The 18,458-nt window shown below is 45.8% G+C and overlaps 1 protein-coding gene across 6 annotated transcripts in view; it reads left to right on the plus strand.

The window, feature by feature from the left end:
* The window catches only part of ATP9A (ATPase phospholipid transporting 9A (putative)), a 136,163-nt gene that overhangs the window by 57,502 nt on the left and 60,203 nt on the right, over window positions 1–18,458 (plus strand). For all 6 annotated transcript variants that reach the window (XR_014254494.1, XR_014254495.1, XM_082428358.1 and 3 more), the window contains 5 exons: window positions 543–618; window positions 8,748–8,824; window positions 10,351–10,511; window positions 12,820–12,962; window positions 13,954–14,066. Coding sequence is in view for 4 of the 6 variants with exons in the window: in XM_082428358.1 (XP_082284484.1) it covers window positions 543–618; window positions 8,748–8,824; window positions 10,351–10,511; window positions 12,820–12,962; window positions 13,954–14,066 (570 nt within the window). In the remaining 2 variants the exon portion in view is untranslated. The remainder of the gene's footprint in view (window positions 1–542; window positions 619–8,747; window positions 8,825–10,350; window positions 10,512–12,819; window positions 12,963–13,953; window positions 14,067–18,458) is intronic.

Consider the following 18,458-nt stretch of genomic DNA (forward strand, 5'->3'; position numbering starts at 1 on the left):
TGTTATTGTAATTAACGTTAACTCTGGTGTCTGAAAGCAGTTACTCTTTCTGTCTCTTTCATGTGAGCCCCTGTCCTCTTTTATTCCTCCAAGTCCTATCTGCCAGGGTTATAAATTTTAAGCCACGTCCCAGCCTTTCAGAATAGAAATTAAGTTTGGATTTGAATTATTTTAGGCCTGTGGGGTAATAGGTTTATAGAACCCAAATTGAATTGTTCCTGCTCTTGTTCTGGAAGCCCGAAGACTGACGAGCAAAGGGCTGTTTCTGTTCGGCTTGCCTCTACATTTTAGTTCTCACCTTGTAAAATGTTTCTTTAGTGCTAGAAGCCTGCATTTCTTAAATCGTGAACCATTGTTTTTCACCGGGGTGGAAACACCAAGGATAAGAGTTGATGAGTTTGGCCCTCCTCTCCCAGCTGGGCTGTTGGCTTCCAAACAGGGGTCATACTCTCCTCCCTTCTTGTGAAGAGCAGGCTGGAGACAGCCAGCGGGTCCTGCCCAGACCTTGGTGGGTCAGCGTGTGTCCACTTGTTCTTTTGCAGGAGGACAGCGACGCCCCGATCAGCGAGAGCCTGAGCATAGAGAACGCGCTCTGGGCAGGCACAGTCACCGCATCAGGTACAGTGCTCTTGCGGAGGAATGTGCTAACGATTTGAAAAGGAAAGAAAATCCTTTTGTGTAATGAGAATAATCATCTGTCAGTTGGGGAAATGAGCTGTCGGTCAGATGGTGTTTTCCACTTGCTCCTGCACCGCCGGGGAATTAAACGGCCATCTAATTGCCCCTCGGACGTTCGGAGACGTCTGGAGGAGAAGCCGCCCTTGCCTGTGGACTCGGCCACAGCGTCCGCTCTGGGAATAGCCCTTAATTGCCACTTGAGATTGACGTCCTAATCTGTACCAGAAATTGGGTCAGCCTGGGCGTTCGGGCTGGAAGTTGTGTCCGTGAGGGCCGCCCAGCCGGTCCTGCCCTGGTGCGCACGCCAGGGCCACGGGCCTGATGGAGCCTCAGTGTTTAAAACTCCAAGATGACACTGAAATTCTCTGGACCTCTGGACTCCAAAACAGAGTTTGCGAGATGACCTGTTGAGGTGCAGGAGGAAAAGATTTGAACACTGGTGTGAAGCTGAGCAGAAGGGGCTCCAGGGGCTGAGCACGGCCTGCAGCAGCTGGGGTGATAGCAGTGGGGCCGCCAATCTGTCAGGCACTGGGCCGGGCCCTTCCTGTGTGTTACACGGTTCACTTAATCCTCCCAACAGTACCATGTGGGCAGGTGCTAGTATTGTCCCCATTCTGCAGATGAGGAAACCGAGGCTCAGTGAGGTTAAGTAACTTGCCCAAGGTCACACAGCACATGAAAGGCAAAGTTGAGGCTTGAACCCAGGCACTTTGCCCCAGAAGCAGAACTCAGTGTGCAGCTGTTATTATTATATTACATATGTTATGTAATAATATATGCTATTAATAACGTAATTCCACTACTGGCAGCTTTCTGTCTTTACCATGGGATGAATCCATTTTTTTCCCCCCTCTCTCTCCTACCAACCCACTTTCCTCTGCTTGATGATGTTTTGTGGTTCTTTAGTACAACAGATGCTCAGTCAGGATTCTCTATGACAAGGAAGGGGAATGACAAGCACAGACTCCACACAGGCTGCCATCCACAGACTCACTTCAAGCCAGTGGACAGAGATGAGCTGTCTCTTTTGGTTTTTTGCTGTGTTGTTTTTCCACTTTCAGCCTGTATTTGCAGCACAATCTAGATTGTCTCTCAATTCCCCTGGTGACTAAAGATGTAAGAAATTGGTCCTTAATATTCTGCACTGCCCACTGCCCGGCCACACCGAGGCCATGGCCATGGCCACCCAGGGCAGGCGCAGCCCTTTCACCTCGGCCTCTTCCTGGCCCCTTGTCCACCCAGGTCTCTCTGAACTTGTTACTCTTCCTCACCAGCTTTTCTCCACTTTTAAGTTATTTGCTAACAAGTAATTATTCTTTTTAATCTTTAATAATTTGACTGAAGAAGAATTTGTGTCAATTTGCATTTCCTGGGTTATCTGGAAGGTTGGCCATCTTTGCATATATCTGTTTTGTTTCTTCCTATGTCAGTTACTTTGTGTGTCCTTTAGTCATTTTTTTGTTATGGTTCTTATCTTTTTCTTAATCATTTGTAAGAGTTTCTCATTTCTGATGCCTAAACCTCATATCCTTTTGCCCCCATCCAATTTATTATCTGTTTTTTTTCCTTTTCCAAAATTTCTTCTTTTTTCAATTGAGGTAAGTTGATGTACAGTATTATATAAGTTTCAGGTGTACAACGTAGTGAGTCACAGTTTTTAAAGGTTATATTTCATTTACAGTAATTATAAAATATTGGCTATATTCCTTGTTGTACAATATGTCCTTTTTGCTTATTTATTTTATACATGGTAGTTTGTACCTCTTAATCCCCTACCCCTGTCTTGCCCCTCCCCCTTCCCTCTCCCTTCTCCCCACTGGTAACCACTGGTTCTCTATACCTGTGAGTCTGTTTCTTTTTTGTTATATTCACTAGGTAGTTTTATTTTTTAGATTCCATAAATATGTCATGTGGCTTTTTTTTTTAATAGTAATCTTTTTATTTATTTATTTATTTTATATTTATTTTTGACTGTGTTGGGTCTTCGTTTCTGTGCAAGGGCTTTCTCTAGTTGCGGCAAGTGGGGGCCACTCTTCATCGCGGTGCGCGGGCCTCTCACTATCGCGGCCTCTCTTGTTGTGGAGCACAGGCTCCAGACGCGCAGGCTCAGTAGTTGTGGCTCACGGGCCCAGCTGCTCCGCGGCACGTGGGATCTTCCCAGACCAGGGCTCGAACCCGTGTCCCCTGCATTGGCAGGCAGATTCTCAACCACTGTGCCACCAGGGAAGCCCTGTCATGTGGCTTTTAAAAAATTTTGTGGTGTATTTAATATGCAGGAGTTAAAAGTTGCTATTTTCATTTGTCTCTAGTCTGTTAGGTGATAAATGATATTATTGTTTTAATTTTTATTTCTTTGTGAGTATGGTTGAACATCTTTACACATGTAAAACCTTTCTTAATATTTTGGTCTATCTACTTTCCTTCTAGGTTCTTTTTTTTATTGACTTGTAAGAATGCTTTATAGAAGGAAGGGTATCGAGTTGTCATCTCTCATCAGTCACAAACATTTTCTCGCAGTTTATTGTTTGTCTTTTGTTTTTGTCTATGATGTGCTTTGTTCGGTTGGTTTTTCCAGATAGAATTTCTCAGTGTTGATGTCGTCACCATTTTCATAGAAATGGGATTACTAAGTGAAAGGGTGTATACATTGTACATTTTGATTCGCAGGGCAAACTTCCCTCTTCTGATAATCTTATAAATGTACCTTAACCAGCACCATGTTCTGTTTGGCTTTAAAATTTTTGCCCACCTATAGACATAAAATAAATATCTAATATAGTGATTTCCCTTTTAAAAATAATTTGTAAAGTTTAACAACTTTCTTCATACTTACGGTTTGTTTGCATTTCTCAAAATACATGTACGAACTGCCAGTTTATGCCCTGTGCCCATTTTTTCTGTTGAGGGGTTCATTTGAAAAAATGACTTCTAAGAACTCTTTATAAGGACAATAAGGGTATTGTCCTTCTGTTTGTTACCTTAATTGCAATTACTATTTCCCAGTTGATCTCATTCGTATTTTGGCACAAAAGTTTAAAATTTTTATGTAGGCAGACCTATTGATGTTTTTTTCCTTATGGTTTCTGGTTTTTGTGACATGCTGAGAAAAATCTTCCCTGCTCTAACGTTTTAATAGTGCACCAGTGTTTGCTTGGAGTGTTTATATGGTTTTATATTAAAATGTTTGCTCCATCTGGGATTCATCTTGGTTTAAGGAGTGAAGTTAGGACAACTAGCTAGCGAAGGGATCTTAACTCAGCTCAAACCCCAGCTCCGGGCACATGTGCCAGGTTGTGTTTGTGGCCCTGTGTAAAGAGACAGTGTGATGGGAAACAGAGACGTCACAGGATAAAGCATGCACGTTGGGAGGGGGACATCCTGTGTCAAACGCCCATCTCTTCAGGTGGAGCAGAGAGAGGTGTTAAGGGAAATCAGAACAGAGTGGGTTGTTTTTTTTTTAAATAATTAATTAATTTTTGGCTGTGTTGGGTCTTTGTTGCTGCGCGTGGGCTTTCTCTAGTTGCGGCGAGCGGGAGCTACTCTTTTGTTGCAGCGCGTGGGCTCATTGCGGTGGCTTCTTTTGTTGCGGAGCACGGACTCTAGGCGCGCGGGCTTCAGTAGTTGTGGCACGTGGGCTCAGTAGCTGTGGCTCGTGGGCTCTAGAGCGCAGGCTTGGTAGTTGTGGCGCACGGGCTTAGTTGCTCCACGACATGTAGGATCTTCCCAGACCAGGGATCGAACCCGTGTCCCCTGCATTGGCAGGCAGATTCTTTTTATTTAAGATCTTTTTTTTTTTTAATTTATTTGTTTTTTATTTTTTTGGCTGCGTTGGGTCTTTGTTGCTGTGCATGGGCTTTTCTCTAGTTGCGGCGAGCGGGGGCTACTCTTCATTGCGGTGTGTGGGCTTCTCATTGCGGTGGCTTCTCTTGCAGAGCACGGGCTCTAGGCGCGTGGGCTTCAGTAGTTGGCACTTGGGCTCAGTAGCTGTGGCTCGTGGGCTCTAGAGCGCAGGCTCAGTGGTCATGGCGCACGGGCTTAGTTGCTCCGCAGCATGTGGGATCTTCCCGGACCAGGGCTCAAACCCGTGTCCCTTGCATTGGCAGGTGGATTCTTAACCACTGAACCACCAGGGAAGCCCCAGAGTGGGTTTAAGCCCTGTGTCATGTTGTACCTGGCAGAGGCAGGACTGAAATTCAAGGATGCCTGTGACATACCCGTCTCCTTCCCAGGCAGTAATGTGAACAGTGCACGCTTCATTTCTTGCAGTGAGGGTAGTGGTTACTTCTGGGTGGGTGGGGTAGGGGTGACTGACGGTTTGTTTGGTTAGGCACTGGTTTTGATAATACTCGATAAGAAATACATGTTTACATGTCTGGTTTTCATTCTGGTAATTTTCTTCTTTCCTTCCTTCCTGCTTTCCTTCTTTCCATGCAGCAGACCTTTATTGAGCACTTATTTATAATAATGCCAAGCTCCATTGCTAGGTCCTAGTGCTGTGGTATACCAGAAGACCCTTGTCTCCACCTTCTTGGATTTATAGCTTACTCTAAACTTAATATAAATTGCAGAGGAGATGGGGGCAAGTGGGAGTGAGTTCTCTGGATTTCCTCTGAAACCAGTGAGAAGGAAAGTGATTTAGTGAAAACATGGAGAATTCGGAGGGTGGAGGGAATGAGTGAAGAGGCTTCTCAGCCTCAGTTTCAGAGATTAACAGTAATAAGTCTTATTTATCAGACACTTTTTATTTTCCAAGTGTTTTGCTTCTGTTCTCTTGTTTTGGTCTCACAACATTAAATGAGGACATTTAATGGAATGAAGAATTGAGTCTCAGAGAGGTCAGGCGACTTGCCTAAGGTCACACAGCCTTGGAGAGATCATCTCCTGGGAGGAGGAGAATGGAAGGCAAATTGGGATCTTGAAGATGGAAAAAAGATTTCAAACAGTTCATCAGAAATGTACTGTGAAGTTAAAACATGCATTTTTCCACTTGTCTGAATTCTTCTCTTTGTGTTTGGTGATGTGGGAAGAGAGAGAGAGAGAGTGGTGATTCCTGATCCAGTGGCACTGCTTGCCACGCCCTTCAGTGAACGTATATTTTAGAGTGAGTCTGAGGAGCTGGGCAGTTACCATTTCCTTAGCTGGCCTCAGTTTCCCCTGCTGCTCACCAAGTAGATGTCTGACTGCACTCTGATTCTAATGTAAACTCGGCACTAAATGCAAACCATTTCCTCCTGGGGCTCAACTCCAGGAGCAGCCATCAAGAGTAATCTTAATTATATGAGATTTCACTTCTCTGTTCCCTTTAGAATCTAACTCCTGTGTTTTGGTCCCTCAGCTGTTATCAGTTGGAAGTTTAAAGAATAAAAAAGCTTGCCAGGCAATGCTAAGGGTCCAGCTGCATTGGCTGGCATCAGTCTGTAGAGGATACAGTTGCCATGGTAACCCACACTGTGCTGCTAAGCTGAGGAGTCACTGGGGCGAAGATAGGGAAGGGGATGGGGGAGGCGGGGGTGGGTGTTGGCAGAGAAGGAGCCTGGATATTACGGATCCCAGTTCTTCTCAGACTCTCTGTGGAGGGGGACCAGTTTCTTGTCCCCCTGGCCCCACCTGCAATCTGTAGCGGATGGATCTGTGACCCTGCTGTGTGTGACCAGCATGCAGGTCATGCCACATGGGTCTGATAATGCCCAGCTGGTCTGTACCCTGTTTCTTGGGGCTTGTCCCGGGATTGCAGGCTCGAACGTCAGAATAGCGTCTACTTGCTGTAAATGTGTCAGACACTCTCTCTCGGGGTTCATGGTTTATCTCGTTGTGGATGGGGTCAGAGGAGTCACAGTGTAGGTCTGACCCCAGCACCACCCTCTTCTGGAGGGTTCCAAAGGACTTGGTGAAATACCTGACCACAGCAGCCTGGCCGGTGGGAGATCCCAGCCAGCAGGATGGAGAGGATTGCCATGGTGGGCCGGCGGCAGAGGGTGAGAGTGAGGATAAGAGTGGTGAGGGTGAGGGGGGACCGCAGGGGGCACAGCCTAGAAAGAGGGGTCAGAGGTCTGGGGGGTGGAGGGGCACGGGTCGGGAGGTCTTCAAGGGCTACGTGGGGACCGTGATGAGAGGAGAGCAGGAGCCCGGCTAAAGGGAGTGGCCGAGCTCAACATCTGCTGGTGACACAGTGAGGACCGAGCAGTCAGTGGCACCAGGTCTTCCGATTTTCCAGAAGAAGCCAGAAATCCCTATGCTTTATATGAAAGTTTCTGCTTTTAAAAGTTGGCACCTAATTCAAAACCTTAAGAGCTCTGAGCAGACCACAGCCATGCAGGTCTGTGCTGCTGGTGTGCTCCCTCGGGGTGGCGGAGGCCAGGGTTCGCATCTCCTGCAGACAGTTTTGCTTTTGGGCACGGGGGGTGTCGCAGGGAAGGGCATTTCCAGTAGCCTTTGAAGGCATGGAGATTGGGCGGTGCCAAGTGGGGGACACTGCCCTTGGGGGCCCCTGTTAATTAGGACCCTCTCAAACCCTGGACGTTGGGAATTGAGACTGACCCACGTCTACCCCGGGATGAGTGCCACGGCTGTGCGGCTGTCCCTACTAGGCCCAGGCTCGCCTCCCACCATCCGACCATCTGCTGGGGGGACGGGCCTGCGCTCGCGGGAGCTGCCAGCTGCCCAGGAGCCGGCAGGCGCCCTCCCCGGCCCGCCATCTGCTGAGTGCCTCTCTGGAAGGGAATTGCACCGTGCAGAATGCTGTGTGCATCAAGTCGGGGGGGACCTCAGTGTCTCCCCCCAGGAGATACAGCCCCAGCGCTTCGTCTGGGGTTGGGCTCTTCTACCAACTCTGTTTAAACCTCTTTGGTGTTCCACGAGTGAGGGGCCAGCAGAGAGAAGGTTAGGGCTTTTCTTTATCCAGCAGAGACCGGATTGTTTGTATTCCTGGGGTCTTTCCTGAGCGCTTGGCAGGGCTGCCCCGTCTCATGTTTCAAGTCTCAGCTCAGATGTCCTCAACTCAGAGACAGCGTCCCTGGCCGCCCAGCACACGCCGGCAGCCTCCCCGGTCCCCTCCTGTCTGTTCCTCTGCTCGTTTCATCGTGGTACTCACTTCTTTCCGTGGTTACCCGTGTCCTGCTTTTCTTCTTGACTGTCCGTCTTCCCCACTGTGTGGAGTGTTTTCCTGGCACACGCTGGAAAGGGGAGACAAATGTAAATTTTTGATAGATATTGCCAATTTTCCTTCCAAAATAGACTATTCCGGTTGACACCTCAGCCAACAGCGTATGTGACAGAGTCCATTGCCCCACCTCTTGGCTCACACTGGATGTTCTCAGTCTTTTGAATTTTTATTAATAGGATGGGAGTAAAAATGATTTATTTGGCATTTCTTTGGTTTTTTCACTAGGTGAAGCATCTTTTCTAATGTTAATTGGTCATTTGTGTTTCTTCTATAGTATGTTTACATGAATTGATATCTTTTATTTTTAATTATGCTGGGGGGATGGAAAAGAAGGGGTGGGGAAGTTCTCAGGAAAGAACTGTCATCTGGACAGACATCCCCCAAATGTTCTAGTTACACAGCGAACCTGAAAGGAATCAGACTCCCTGGGAAGAACGTGCTCTAATAAGAGAGGTGTGCTCATAAGTTTCCATAATTGTTTATGGAGTTCTAGGCACCTCTGCAAGCCTCTACCACCTTTCCTGCTGTCGGAGGCTGCCGGACCCCGCAAGCCAGCGCTGACCAGTGGAACTTGTAGCAGTAGTGGGAATGCCCTGTATCTTCACTGCCCTGTGTGGCCGCCACTGGCCTTATATGGCTGTTGAACCTGAAATGTGGCTAGTGAAAATGGGGGACTGTATTTTATTTAACTTTAATTGTATTCAAATGTGAATGGCCACATGTGGCTAGGGGCTTTCCTAACCTCAGTGCGGACATAGGTCTTGGTTGGCCCCGATGTAAACTTTGCAGCATCTCACGGTGCGGGTACTGGTTTGAGAAAATATCCTCCTCAAGCGGGTCGGACTCTTCTGTCTGTAAGCCTGCCTGTCTGTACTCACATTTCTTTGGGTTGTTTTTCTCGCCTTAGGTACTGTTGTGGGTGTTGTTCTCTACACGGGGAGAGAACTCCGGAGTGTCATGAATACCTCAAATCCTCGAAGTAAGGTGTGTACAGAGTCACAGGATGTGTTTCCTTGCCAGAACTTTCTGACCTGATGTAGTTTGACGATTGGTGTTGGTGGGGTGAGAAGCTGGATTTAAAAACAGGAACCACTGACAGTGTGACTTCATTTATACAAACTATCTTTTCACGTACGTGTATGTGCATAGGTATGTGTGTGTATACAGATACACACGCACAGCACATAAATATGTATTCGTACGTACAGGCAGCCTTTGGAGAGGTGATGGTTCTATTCCAGACCACCATGTAAAGTGCGTATCACAGCAAAGCAAGTTACACGAATTTTTCGGTTTCCCAGTGCATTTAAAAGTTATGTTTACACTATCCTGTAGTCTGTTAAGTGTGCAGTAAAAGCATTACGTCAAAAAAACCAATGTACATACCTTAATTTAAAAATACTTTATTGCTAAAAAATACTAACATCCTCTGGCAACACAGGGTTGCCACACACCTTCAATTTATAAAAAACCTCAATATCTGCGAAGCTCACGGCAGTTAAACAAGGACTGCTTGTAAATGAATACATAACGTTTTAAAAGCTTTTAAAATGAACTGTTGAGTCCTTACTGTTTGCCACGTCTTGTGCGGCATCCTTCACGTGCACCTCATTTAATCCTCACGCCAGCCTGTGAGCACAGGTGCTTCTGCAGCCTCATCTTATAGAGTAGAAATGGCCTGGAGAAGGACCACGCTCTGGCCAAGCTGTGTAGACCTGGCTTCAGACCCACGCTGAGCTGCTGTGGCAGGGCGAGCGGAGTCAGCTCTGCGGTCTGCCTGGCGGCCCTGTTACTGCTCCCTTCCCACCAGCACCCTCCCTCCCAGCTCCACCCCTCCCCCAGCTTCTTAGAGTCAGAATATCACAGAGCGGTTTTCTTTGTCAATACTGTGAACAGCTGCCAGTCATTTCACCCCGCCATTACAACCCCCATGACGACCATCGTTATTACAACTCTAAATGTCACCTATTTGATGTTTTAGCTGTATCCGGGGCCATGTTTTTGCAAAGTGATGGGTTTCATGTGCTGGTTCCATTTTTAAAGAATATACATTAAAATAAATATGTAGCCATTAAAATACTAATGTTCATGAATGCAGCACCTAAAAATCAGGGGCCACCAGTGGTGTGTGCCCTGAATTTCCAGGCAATAGGGAATTAGCGCGTGGTGCGCTGCGCAGAGTTGTGGGACTGAGTCATTTCACAGGCCGCCGTGTAGGATGGTAGAGGCCACGCAGTGCACAGCATTGCTGAAGGCAGCAGTAACCCACTTATGTGATTCCAAGGCTAAATCTAAATTCATTAAGAAAAAAATCGAAATCGGATTCATTGAAGTCCCTTGGATGTCTGTTAGCCTGTGGAGCCCAGTGTTCTCACCCAAAGATGTGGGGATCCGTGGCGCCCACTGTCTTGCCCGAGGTAGAGGTGTTCCTGGGGGAAGGACCAGTTCTCCGGGCGGGCTGTGGGTTGCACCAGCTAATCACAAGCTTCGCTGTGTGCCTTGTCCCACAGATTGGCCTGTTTGACCTGGAAGTGAACTGCCTAACAAAGATCCTCTTTGGAGCTCTGGTGGTGGTGTCTCTGGTTATGGTCGCCCTCCAGCACTTCGCCGGACGTTGGTACCTACAGATCATCCGCTTCCTCCTTTTGTTTTCCAACATCATTCCCATCAGGTAAGCAGAGAACAAGCTTGTGTTTAAGTGCCGCGACATTTGCTTCTCTCTCTTCATTCAAAGGTCATGGTTTTGCGGTTTTGAGAAGGAGCTGGGCCCTTTGTAGAGTGATGACCAAGGACACGCAGGGTCAGGAGTGTAGGCGGCGCTCTGGCTGGAGCACTGGACGGGCACATTCCTCCCTGAACCTTCCTTTCTGGAATGACTCTCTGCTCAAGAGGTCTGGCCTTGCCCAGCCTCAGTGTACATTGGACACGCCATTTAGATTTCATCTTATTTACCAGCCCCAGGAGGTTGGTGGTGGCTGGTGGGAGTGCTGTGTTGAGGAGGATTCTGAGCCTGAGTCTGGACTCATGGTGCTTGATGAGCAGTGGAAGCTTGGTGGCACATGCCAGGCAATTGTTCGCCTACCTCATCTGAAGGCTGAATAAATGGTTAAAAAAAAAAAATATATATATATATATAAGTAATAGATGGTCAAAGTAGAAAAAAAAATTCACAGTAGCCAAAGAAGAAAATAAAAATCATCTCTAATCTCACAACTAAGTGATAATTGCTGTTAATATTTTGGGATATATGTTTTCTAGACAGCTTTCTATTTTAGAAAAAGGAGAATTTGCTCTACATAAAAATCCACTCCCACCCTCCACTTTTTTTTTTTCTAACAAAGGATGTGTTGCAAATAACTTTTCACATCAAATATACTTGCACACCGTCATTTATTAGAACTGCTGTAGTATGTATTCTATGCCTGATAATTTATTTAGACCCATATTGTTGGATGCTTGTTTCTACTTTTTCCCCATAATAAATGATCAGTAAATAATTATAAAATAAGCCATATCTTTTTCCCTCAGACTTCTAGTGCTTATAATCTCTCTCTTACACTTACTTGATCTCTTGCCCTGTATTTTGTCTTGCTCTTTTGTGTATTTATATCATCCCAGCTAGACTTTGTCTTTTTCTGAAGACAGAGATTGTGGTTCTGGTACAACAACATGACTAGAAGAAGGAGATTGAACCCCAAGCTAGTGTGATGGTTTCAAAGAATACATAAGTCTAATTTACTGCTAGCAAGAGAGTGTTTGTGCTGTAATGTGTATAACTGTAGTCTTTAAAGTTCTGTCTACAACATGACTGAAAATCGGTGCATTGAATCCGCATATGGGCCAGGGCTAGCCAGTGAAGTAGTTAACAATTTAATCAGTTTATAGGATTATGAATGAATTTGAAGATTTCTTTTTATTGTTTGCAATGAAATATTTAAAAACGAGTATAACACAGGGACTTCCCTGGTGGCGCAGTGGTTAAGAATCCGCCTGCCGATGCAGGGGACACAGGTTTGAGCCCTGGTCCAGGAAGATCCTACGTGCCATGGAGCAACTAAGCCCGTGCGCCACAACTACTGAAGCCTGTGTTCCTAGAGCCCATGCTCTGCAACAAGAGAAGCCACTGCAATGAGAAGCGAGCGCGCCACAACTAAGAATAGCCCCTGCTCACCACGACTAGAGAAAGCCTGTGCACAGCAACGAAGACCCAACACAGCCAAAAATAAATAAATTGATTAATTTTTAAAAATGAGTATAAGACATAAAAAGGAATATTATTCAGCCTTAAAAAGGGAGGGAAAAAAATAAAAAAGGGAATTCTGACACATGCTGCAACATGGATGAACCCTGAAAACGTTATGCTAAGTGAAATAAGCCAGACACAAAAGAACAGAGCATGTGTGATTCCACAGTATGAGACCCCTAGAGCAGTCAAATTCATAGAGACAGAGGGTAGAATGGTGCTTGCTGGGGGCTGGAGAAGGGGAAATGGGGAACTACTGTTTAATGGGTATAAAATTTCAGTGTAGGAAGATGAAAAAGTCCTGGAGATGGATGGTGATGATGGTCCCATAATAATGTGAATGTACTTGATATCATTGAACTGTACACTTAAGATGCTTTAAATGGTGAATTTTATGTTACGTATATTTTACCACAATGTAAAAAATGAATAAGGTATCAAAAATACATTAGCTCAGAGCACTACTATTTTTTTTTTTTAAGTAAGGCTAAAACAACTACCTTTTCAATATTTTAAAAATATCTTAAATTTTTATATTTTATTTTGGCCCGTAACAGAATCGCTTCATGGAAATTTGATAGTGGTGTTGAATCTGTGGATTGAGCCCCAGCAGTGTGCTTCTACAGGGGGTGATTCCAGATGTTATGGCACACACGATGTGCATTTAGAGTCCTTGTTGAGATACAAGCAGTCTTATGTTTATCCCGTTAACCTGTGTGCTCTGGTTTTCTGACAGTCTGCGTGTGAACCTGGACATGGGCAAGATCGTGTACAGCTGGGTGATTCGCAGGGATTCGAAAATCCCCGGGACCGTGGTTCGCTCCAGCACGATTCCCGAGCAGCTGGGGAGGATTTCCTACCTACTCACAGATAAGACCGGTGAGTTTCCTGGGGCCCTCGCAGGATTCAAGGTCGAAGAAGGTGCTTGGAATCTCTTTCTGGAGGTGTTAGAGATGCATGCTGCTGCTCTTTTATTTTCTTCATCTTTTGATGATGACAGACTGTTTGGTGATGATGGTGATGATGATGATGATAGCAGCAGAGCCTTACTTCATGCTAATTATGTACAAAAGCACCATTCTGGGTATTTATATTCACTTACTTAATCTTCCCCCGGCGTTGTGAGTTCGGGGGTATTAAGTGACTTGGTGGTTAAGTGACTTGTCAGGAGCACCTAGTGGCAGAAGCAGGCTTTGAACTCAGTCTGGCTTCAAGTCCTGACCTTGAAACCACACCTCAAAATACTGCTCCACAGTTTAACATCTGTCAGGTTACGAGGTTGTCGTAATGGTTGAGAGCAAGTGCGGAGTGGGGAGACCTGGGTTTTAGCTTCCTCTCTACCATTCAGTGAGCATGGGATAAAAGGGAATCTATTGCAAAGATTCGGGAAATCAGAGCAAAACTTAGGTTTCAGGAAGGAGAAGAACCAGGAAAGTTCTGGCTGTGTCAGCATCAGGACCCCTGGGATGGTCTCCTGAGTTGACTCTACTCATCCTCTGTCGATATGCCTGTCTGCTCAAGGTTTAGATTCCTTCAAGATAGAATCTGATTGGCCTCATGTATGTCACGTGCTGCCCTCTTGGCCAATGGAATGTGTCAGGCACCCTGATTGATGCTCCCTCTGGACCATCCCAGGGAACGAGGGTGATAATTCCCCCTGGAAACCTGGGGTTCTATTTTCAGAAGAAATTCTGGGATTCCGGGCTGACAAAATATCACAGGTGTCTCATCCAGCAGGAGCAGTGCTGAGACCAGTCTGTGACATATAGTAAACTCTCAAAAAAAAAAAAAAGCCAAATAGCTATCATTACTGTTAATAATAATAAAAGCTCCAGGATGTAGGCAGTTACTCATTTGTCTTGTGTTTCAGGAACTCTTACCCAGAATGAGATGGTTTTCAAACGGCTCCATCTAGGCACCGTGGCCTATGGCCTCGACTCAATGGATGAAGTACAAAGCCACATTTTTAGTATTTACACCCAGGTAAAGCCTTCTGTTTTGATACCCAAACAATTGTTTTACATTTATTAACACCTATATTGAGAGGAATTCATAATACCATATGATTCACTCATTAAAAGTGTACAGTTCAGTGTTTTTTTGTATACTCAAGAGTTGTGTAACCATGACCACCGTCAATTTCATCTTCATCACCCCAAAAGGAAGCCCTGTACCCGTGGACATTCAGTCACTCCTCACTTCCCCCAACCCCACCTTTCCTTCCAAACCCCTGGCAACCACTAATCCTTCACATTTTGAATAGACCTGCATTTGAGGTTTTTTCCCCATCTTCCTCATCCCCAGGGTTAATCTACTGAAATACTAATGGATACTGGGGAAAACATAAGAAAAAATTATTTGCTTGTAACTGGTGCCAGAAAGAACTTTGAGAACCTAATGGTTGGTTTTCCTTCAAGTTTACGAACATGCTTAATTACTTTTTCCTTTTCCCCCATTATGAGCCAAAGCAGCATAATTAATGGGCTGCTTGTGACATAATCACGGTATAACCGATCACTTCAGTTCCTTATCTCTTTTCAACTCAGCAATCTCATGGAAGAAATTATCAGAGATGATGGTCAACTTCTCTGCTCCTGATTTTCACCCCCTACAAGGTTTTTCAAAACCGGTCATTTTTTTTTTAGAGAAAGGTATTACTTGTAAGTGTCCTAAGAGTCCTAAAAAGTTAAACCAGCGGGTCCCCCACCTTGGCTGCTCATCAGAATTACTGGTGATGTTTTAAAAACAGAGTAAAAACAAAACAAAAGACATTAACTTGGGTGTGGTACCCTAGAGATTCTGACTCATTAAGATGACAGGAGAGTCTGGGCTTCTGTGTTTTAAAAGAAAGATGACAAAACAAACAAATCCCTTGGTAATTCTGAGACACACCCAGGGCTAAGATGGACTGCATTAGACCAGCTACGTGTCATGACACTTGTTTGGGGGCAACAGAATAAAAAGGCCATGTTTTGCTTAAATTTGTCCGAATAGATAATGATTCCATAGTCAGAAGGCCAATTAAAAATATATTTTTGTGTAAGAGTTAGAGGTGGACTCTCTAAATGCTTTGTGATACAGTTATAGTCAACATTTAATTTTCCGGAATGTTCGCTAGCCTGCATACCTGGATTTCCGGGGTATCTCCTGAAAATGGCAGGGCAGGGGATAGTGTGGAAGTGGGGGTGGATTTTAAGTGGAGAACAGTTTGTTTGATCCATGTCACGTCATCACCTACTAGCAGCCACGAAGCACTTGTCATTCTTCTAGGCTCCCTGTGTGGGCATTGTGGCTTGTCCCCAAATGGTCCATTGTCCTTCTTCAAAGATGGACTTTAAGACTATTAAAAAATCACAAGGGCTTGGTTGGACCGAGAGGAAAAGCCACAGTCAGCCCCCAGTTCCTTTCTCTCTCTCTGACCCGTCTTCCTCTGTGAGGTGACGTGGTGTCTGTGCTGGGCTCTGTGTGTCCCTCTCTAGGGGGTTTCGCTCTTATCCAGCTTCTGTCACCCTATTGAAGCTGACGGCTCCCATGTCTGTGTCGGCCCGACCAGGAGCTTTAGCCTGGAATACACCTGCGTACTTGGCATCACCGCTTGTGGGTCATGAGGACGGTGCACCCACCATCCCGACATTTTTCCTGCATCCTGTACACTTGCTTCTTTAAGCTGTTCTTGTTTTAGTAAGCACCACTCGCATTTACCCTGTTAGCTCCGTCCAGGGATTTGGGAAGTGCCCCTGCTTCCTGCCCCATGACCACCTGCCTTCAGTCGTGGCCCTGCTCCCCCCAGATCACCTGTTTGGCCTTTTGTCTTCATCCCCTCTCGCTCACTAGGCAGGAACTACACTCTCCCTTGCCTGGCTGTCTGCAGTGACCCCCCTGCAGGCTTTCCCTGTCTCCCTCCCGGGAGCACAGGATCGCCCTCGTACTGGCAGCTCCCTCGCAGGGTCTGAGGCTTCCACGTGGTCCAGCATGGCCTGCATCCCCTGCCGCCACCTCTCCCGCTGTTCACCCTCTCCTCCCGCTCACCCCGTTACACCACTGCCTGCGGCATTCAGGGCAAGGTGAGCCGCCTCGTTTCTGTGTCTTGGAATGTTCTTCCCTGTGAACCCTCGGTCCCAGTGCCTCCCGGGCCCCTCCTGCGGGGTCACCGTGTGGATCGTTAGCTTCTCAGCACCTGGCCGAGTCCCGCCTGCCTCTCAGCCCTGTCTCAGCGGCGCCGGCTGCCGACGGTCACGTTAGACAGCTTCGTAGACCTTGGGGTGCACCCCGGCGGGAGGCACACCCCTGCTGGTGGTATTTTTAAGAGCTTGTGGTATTGACAGAAGCCATCCTTTCTCAGGATATTTGTGTAGTTCAGCTTTTGTAGCCCGTTTTTGGTTTAGCACCGATAACACTGTGTAAAGTCTTGAAAGTCAGAAAGTTCTTAGCGTGAACTCTTTTTTAAAAAAATTATTTATTTATTTATTTAATTTTTGGCTGCATTGGGTCTTCGTTGCTGTGCACAGGCTTTCTCTAGTTGTGGCGAGCCGGGGCTACTCTTCGTTGTGGTGCACGGGCTTCTCATTGCGGTGCTTTCTCTTGCTGCAGAGCACGGGCTCTAGGCGCACAGGCTTCAGTAGTTGTGGCACGCGGGCTCAGTAGTTGTGGCTCGTGGGCTCTAGAGCACAGGCTCAGTAGTTGTGGCGCATTGGCTTAGTTGCTCCGCGGCATGTGGGATCTTCCCTGACCAGGGATGGAACCTGTGTCCCCTGCATTGGCAGGCAGATTCTTAACCACTGTGCCACTAGGGAAGTCCTTACCACGGACTCTTAACTCATCACCCTTCCTCAGCGGAAGCTCGTAAATTGATTTGCCCGTCCCGGCCTTGGGTTTAAAGTAGCTGAGTGTGATGGGGAAAGACCGAGGCTGGTGTGCACACTCCCCCCCCGCCCTGAGGCCACGTGCATCCTTCTCTCGGGACATCGAAAAGCCCTGCGGTAAACACATGACTACTTTATTTATTTATTTATTTTTCACACACACACACACACACACACACACACACACACACACACACACACACACACTGTATTTTATTTTTACAAGAGATAAATAGACTGACACCAAGCATTGTACATGGATGACCACAACAAAAGCAACAATGATTGCAATTACCAAACCTGAAACACACTCATACTATGTCATACTATCGACATTCAGTCCAGTAATCCTCCACTGTAACAGCTCCTTTACTTTGCAGTGAAAATTGATTTGTATATTCTTTGCCTCTGAGTCCTTGTGGGATTTTTTTTTTTTTAATTCAGACAGAAAGTCACAAAAATTATACTCATCCTCATCAGTTCACTCAGTCCCATGTAATTAAATTTTTTTTTATCTTGATCTTTTTTTTTTTCCACACACACACACAGTATTTTATTTTTACAAGAGATAGACTGACACGAAGCATTGTACATGGATGACCACAACAAAAGCAACAATGACTCCTTTTGTGATGACAAGTACGAAGGCTTTCCTGTGGTTTTTAAACAGCTTTATTGAGGTATAACATACATACCATAAAATTCAGCCATGTTAACTGTAGTATTCAGTGATTTTTTTAGGTAAATTTACAAAGTTGTGGAACCATCCCCACAATCCAATATTAGACCACACCCACCACCCCAGATGATTCTCCTGAGCCCGTTACAGCCATTCATCTGACTTTTAGAGTTTAATAATTGGACGTTATAACAGTGTCTCCTAAGGTAGAGTATTTGGAACTCCTGGCTCAGATTGCTAGGGACAGAGTCAGAATCTCTAGGAGTGGTGCGTGGACCTACAGTTTTAACAGGTGAACCAGGTGATTCCAAAGTAAAACAGAGTTTGAGAATAGCTACTGCACATCTGAGGTTCGTCCTTATTTTTCAGAATGTCAGTGTCTAAATCTGTGGACTCCAAAACACAGTTTGCAAGGAGACCCATTGAGGTGCAGGAGGAAAAGATTAGAATGTCTATTCACATTGCATTTTCATCTTCAAAATTAAAGCAAAATTTAAACTTTACTAATAGCTTTAAGATTGACCCTGGGACCCCCACTCCTTATATCAGATGAACTTTTATCAGGCACAGTCCTTGAGGTGTCCTGCGAAAGGAGCTGGAATTCTACGATTGTTTATTTTCAGAACATTGAAATGCAGATTGTGTTTTATGAGTGTCCAGGTGACTGGTTTTAGGGATGTTATTTAACTAAAGTAACCTCGTAAAGAGGAAAGAGGGCAGGCGGCTTTACAAGATTCCTGCAGGGAAACTCCAGATGATCAATACAAGCCCAAGTAAACCACAAGGAAATGGCCAACACATTATGAGATAAACCCATGACAGGCTAAGGAGATG

Source organism: Balaenoptera physalus, assembly GCF_965194825.1.
Source record: "Balaenoptera physalus genome assembly, chromosome: 16".
In the NCBI taxonomy this organism is placed as follows: Eukaryota; Metazoa; Chordata; class Mammalia; order Artiodactyla; family Balaenopteridae; genus Balaenoptera; species Balaenoptera physalus.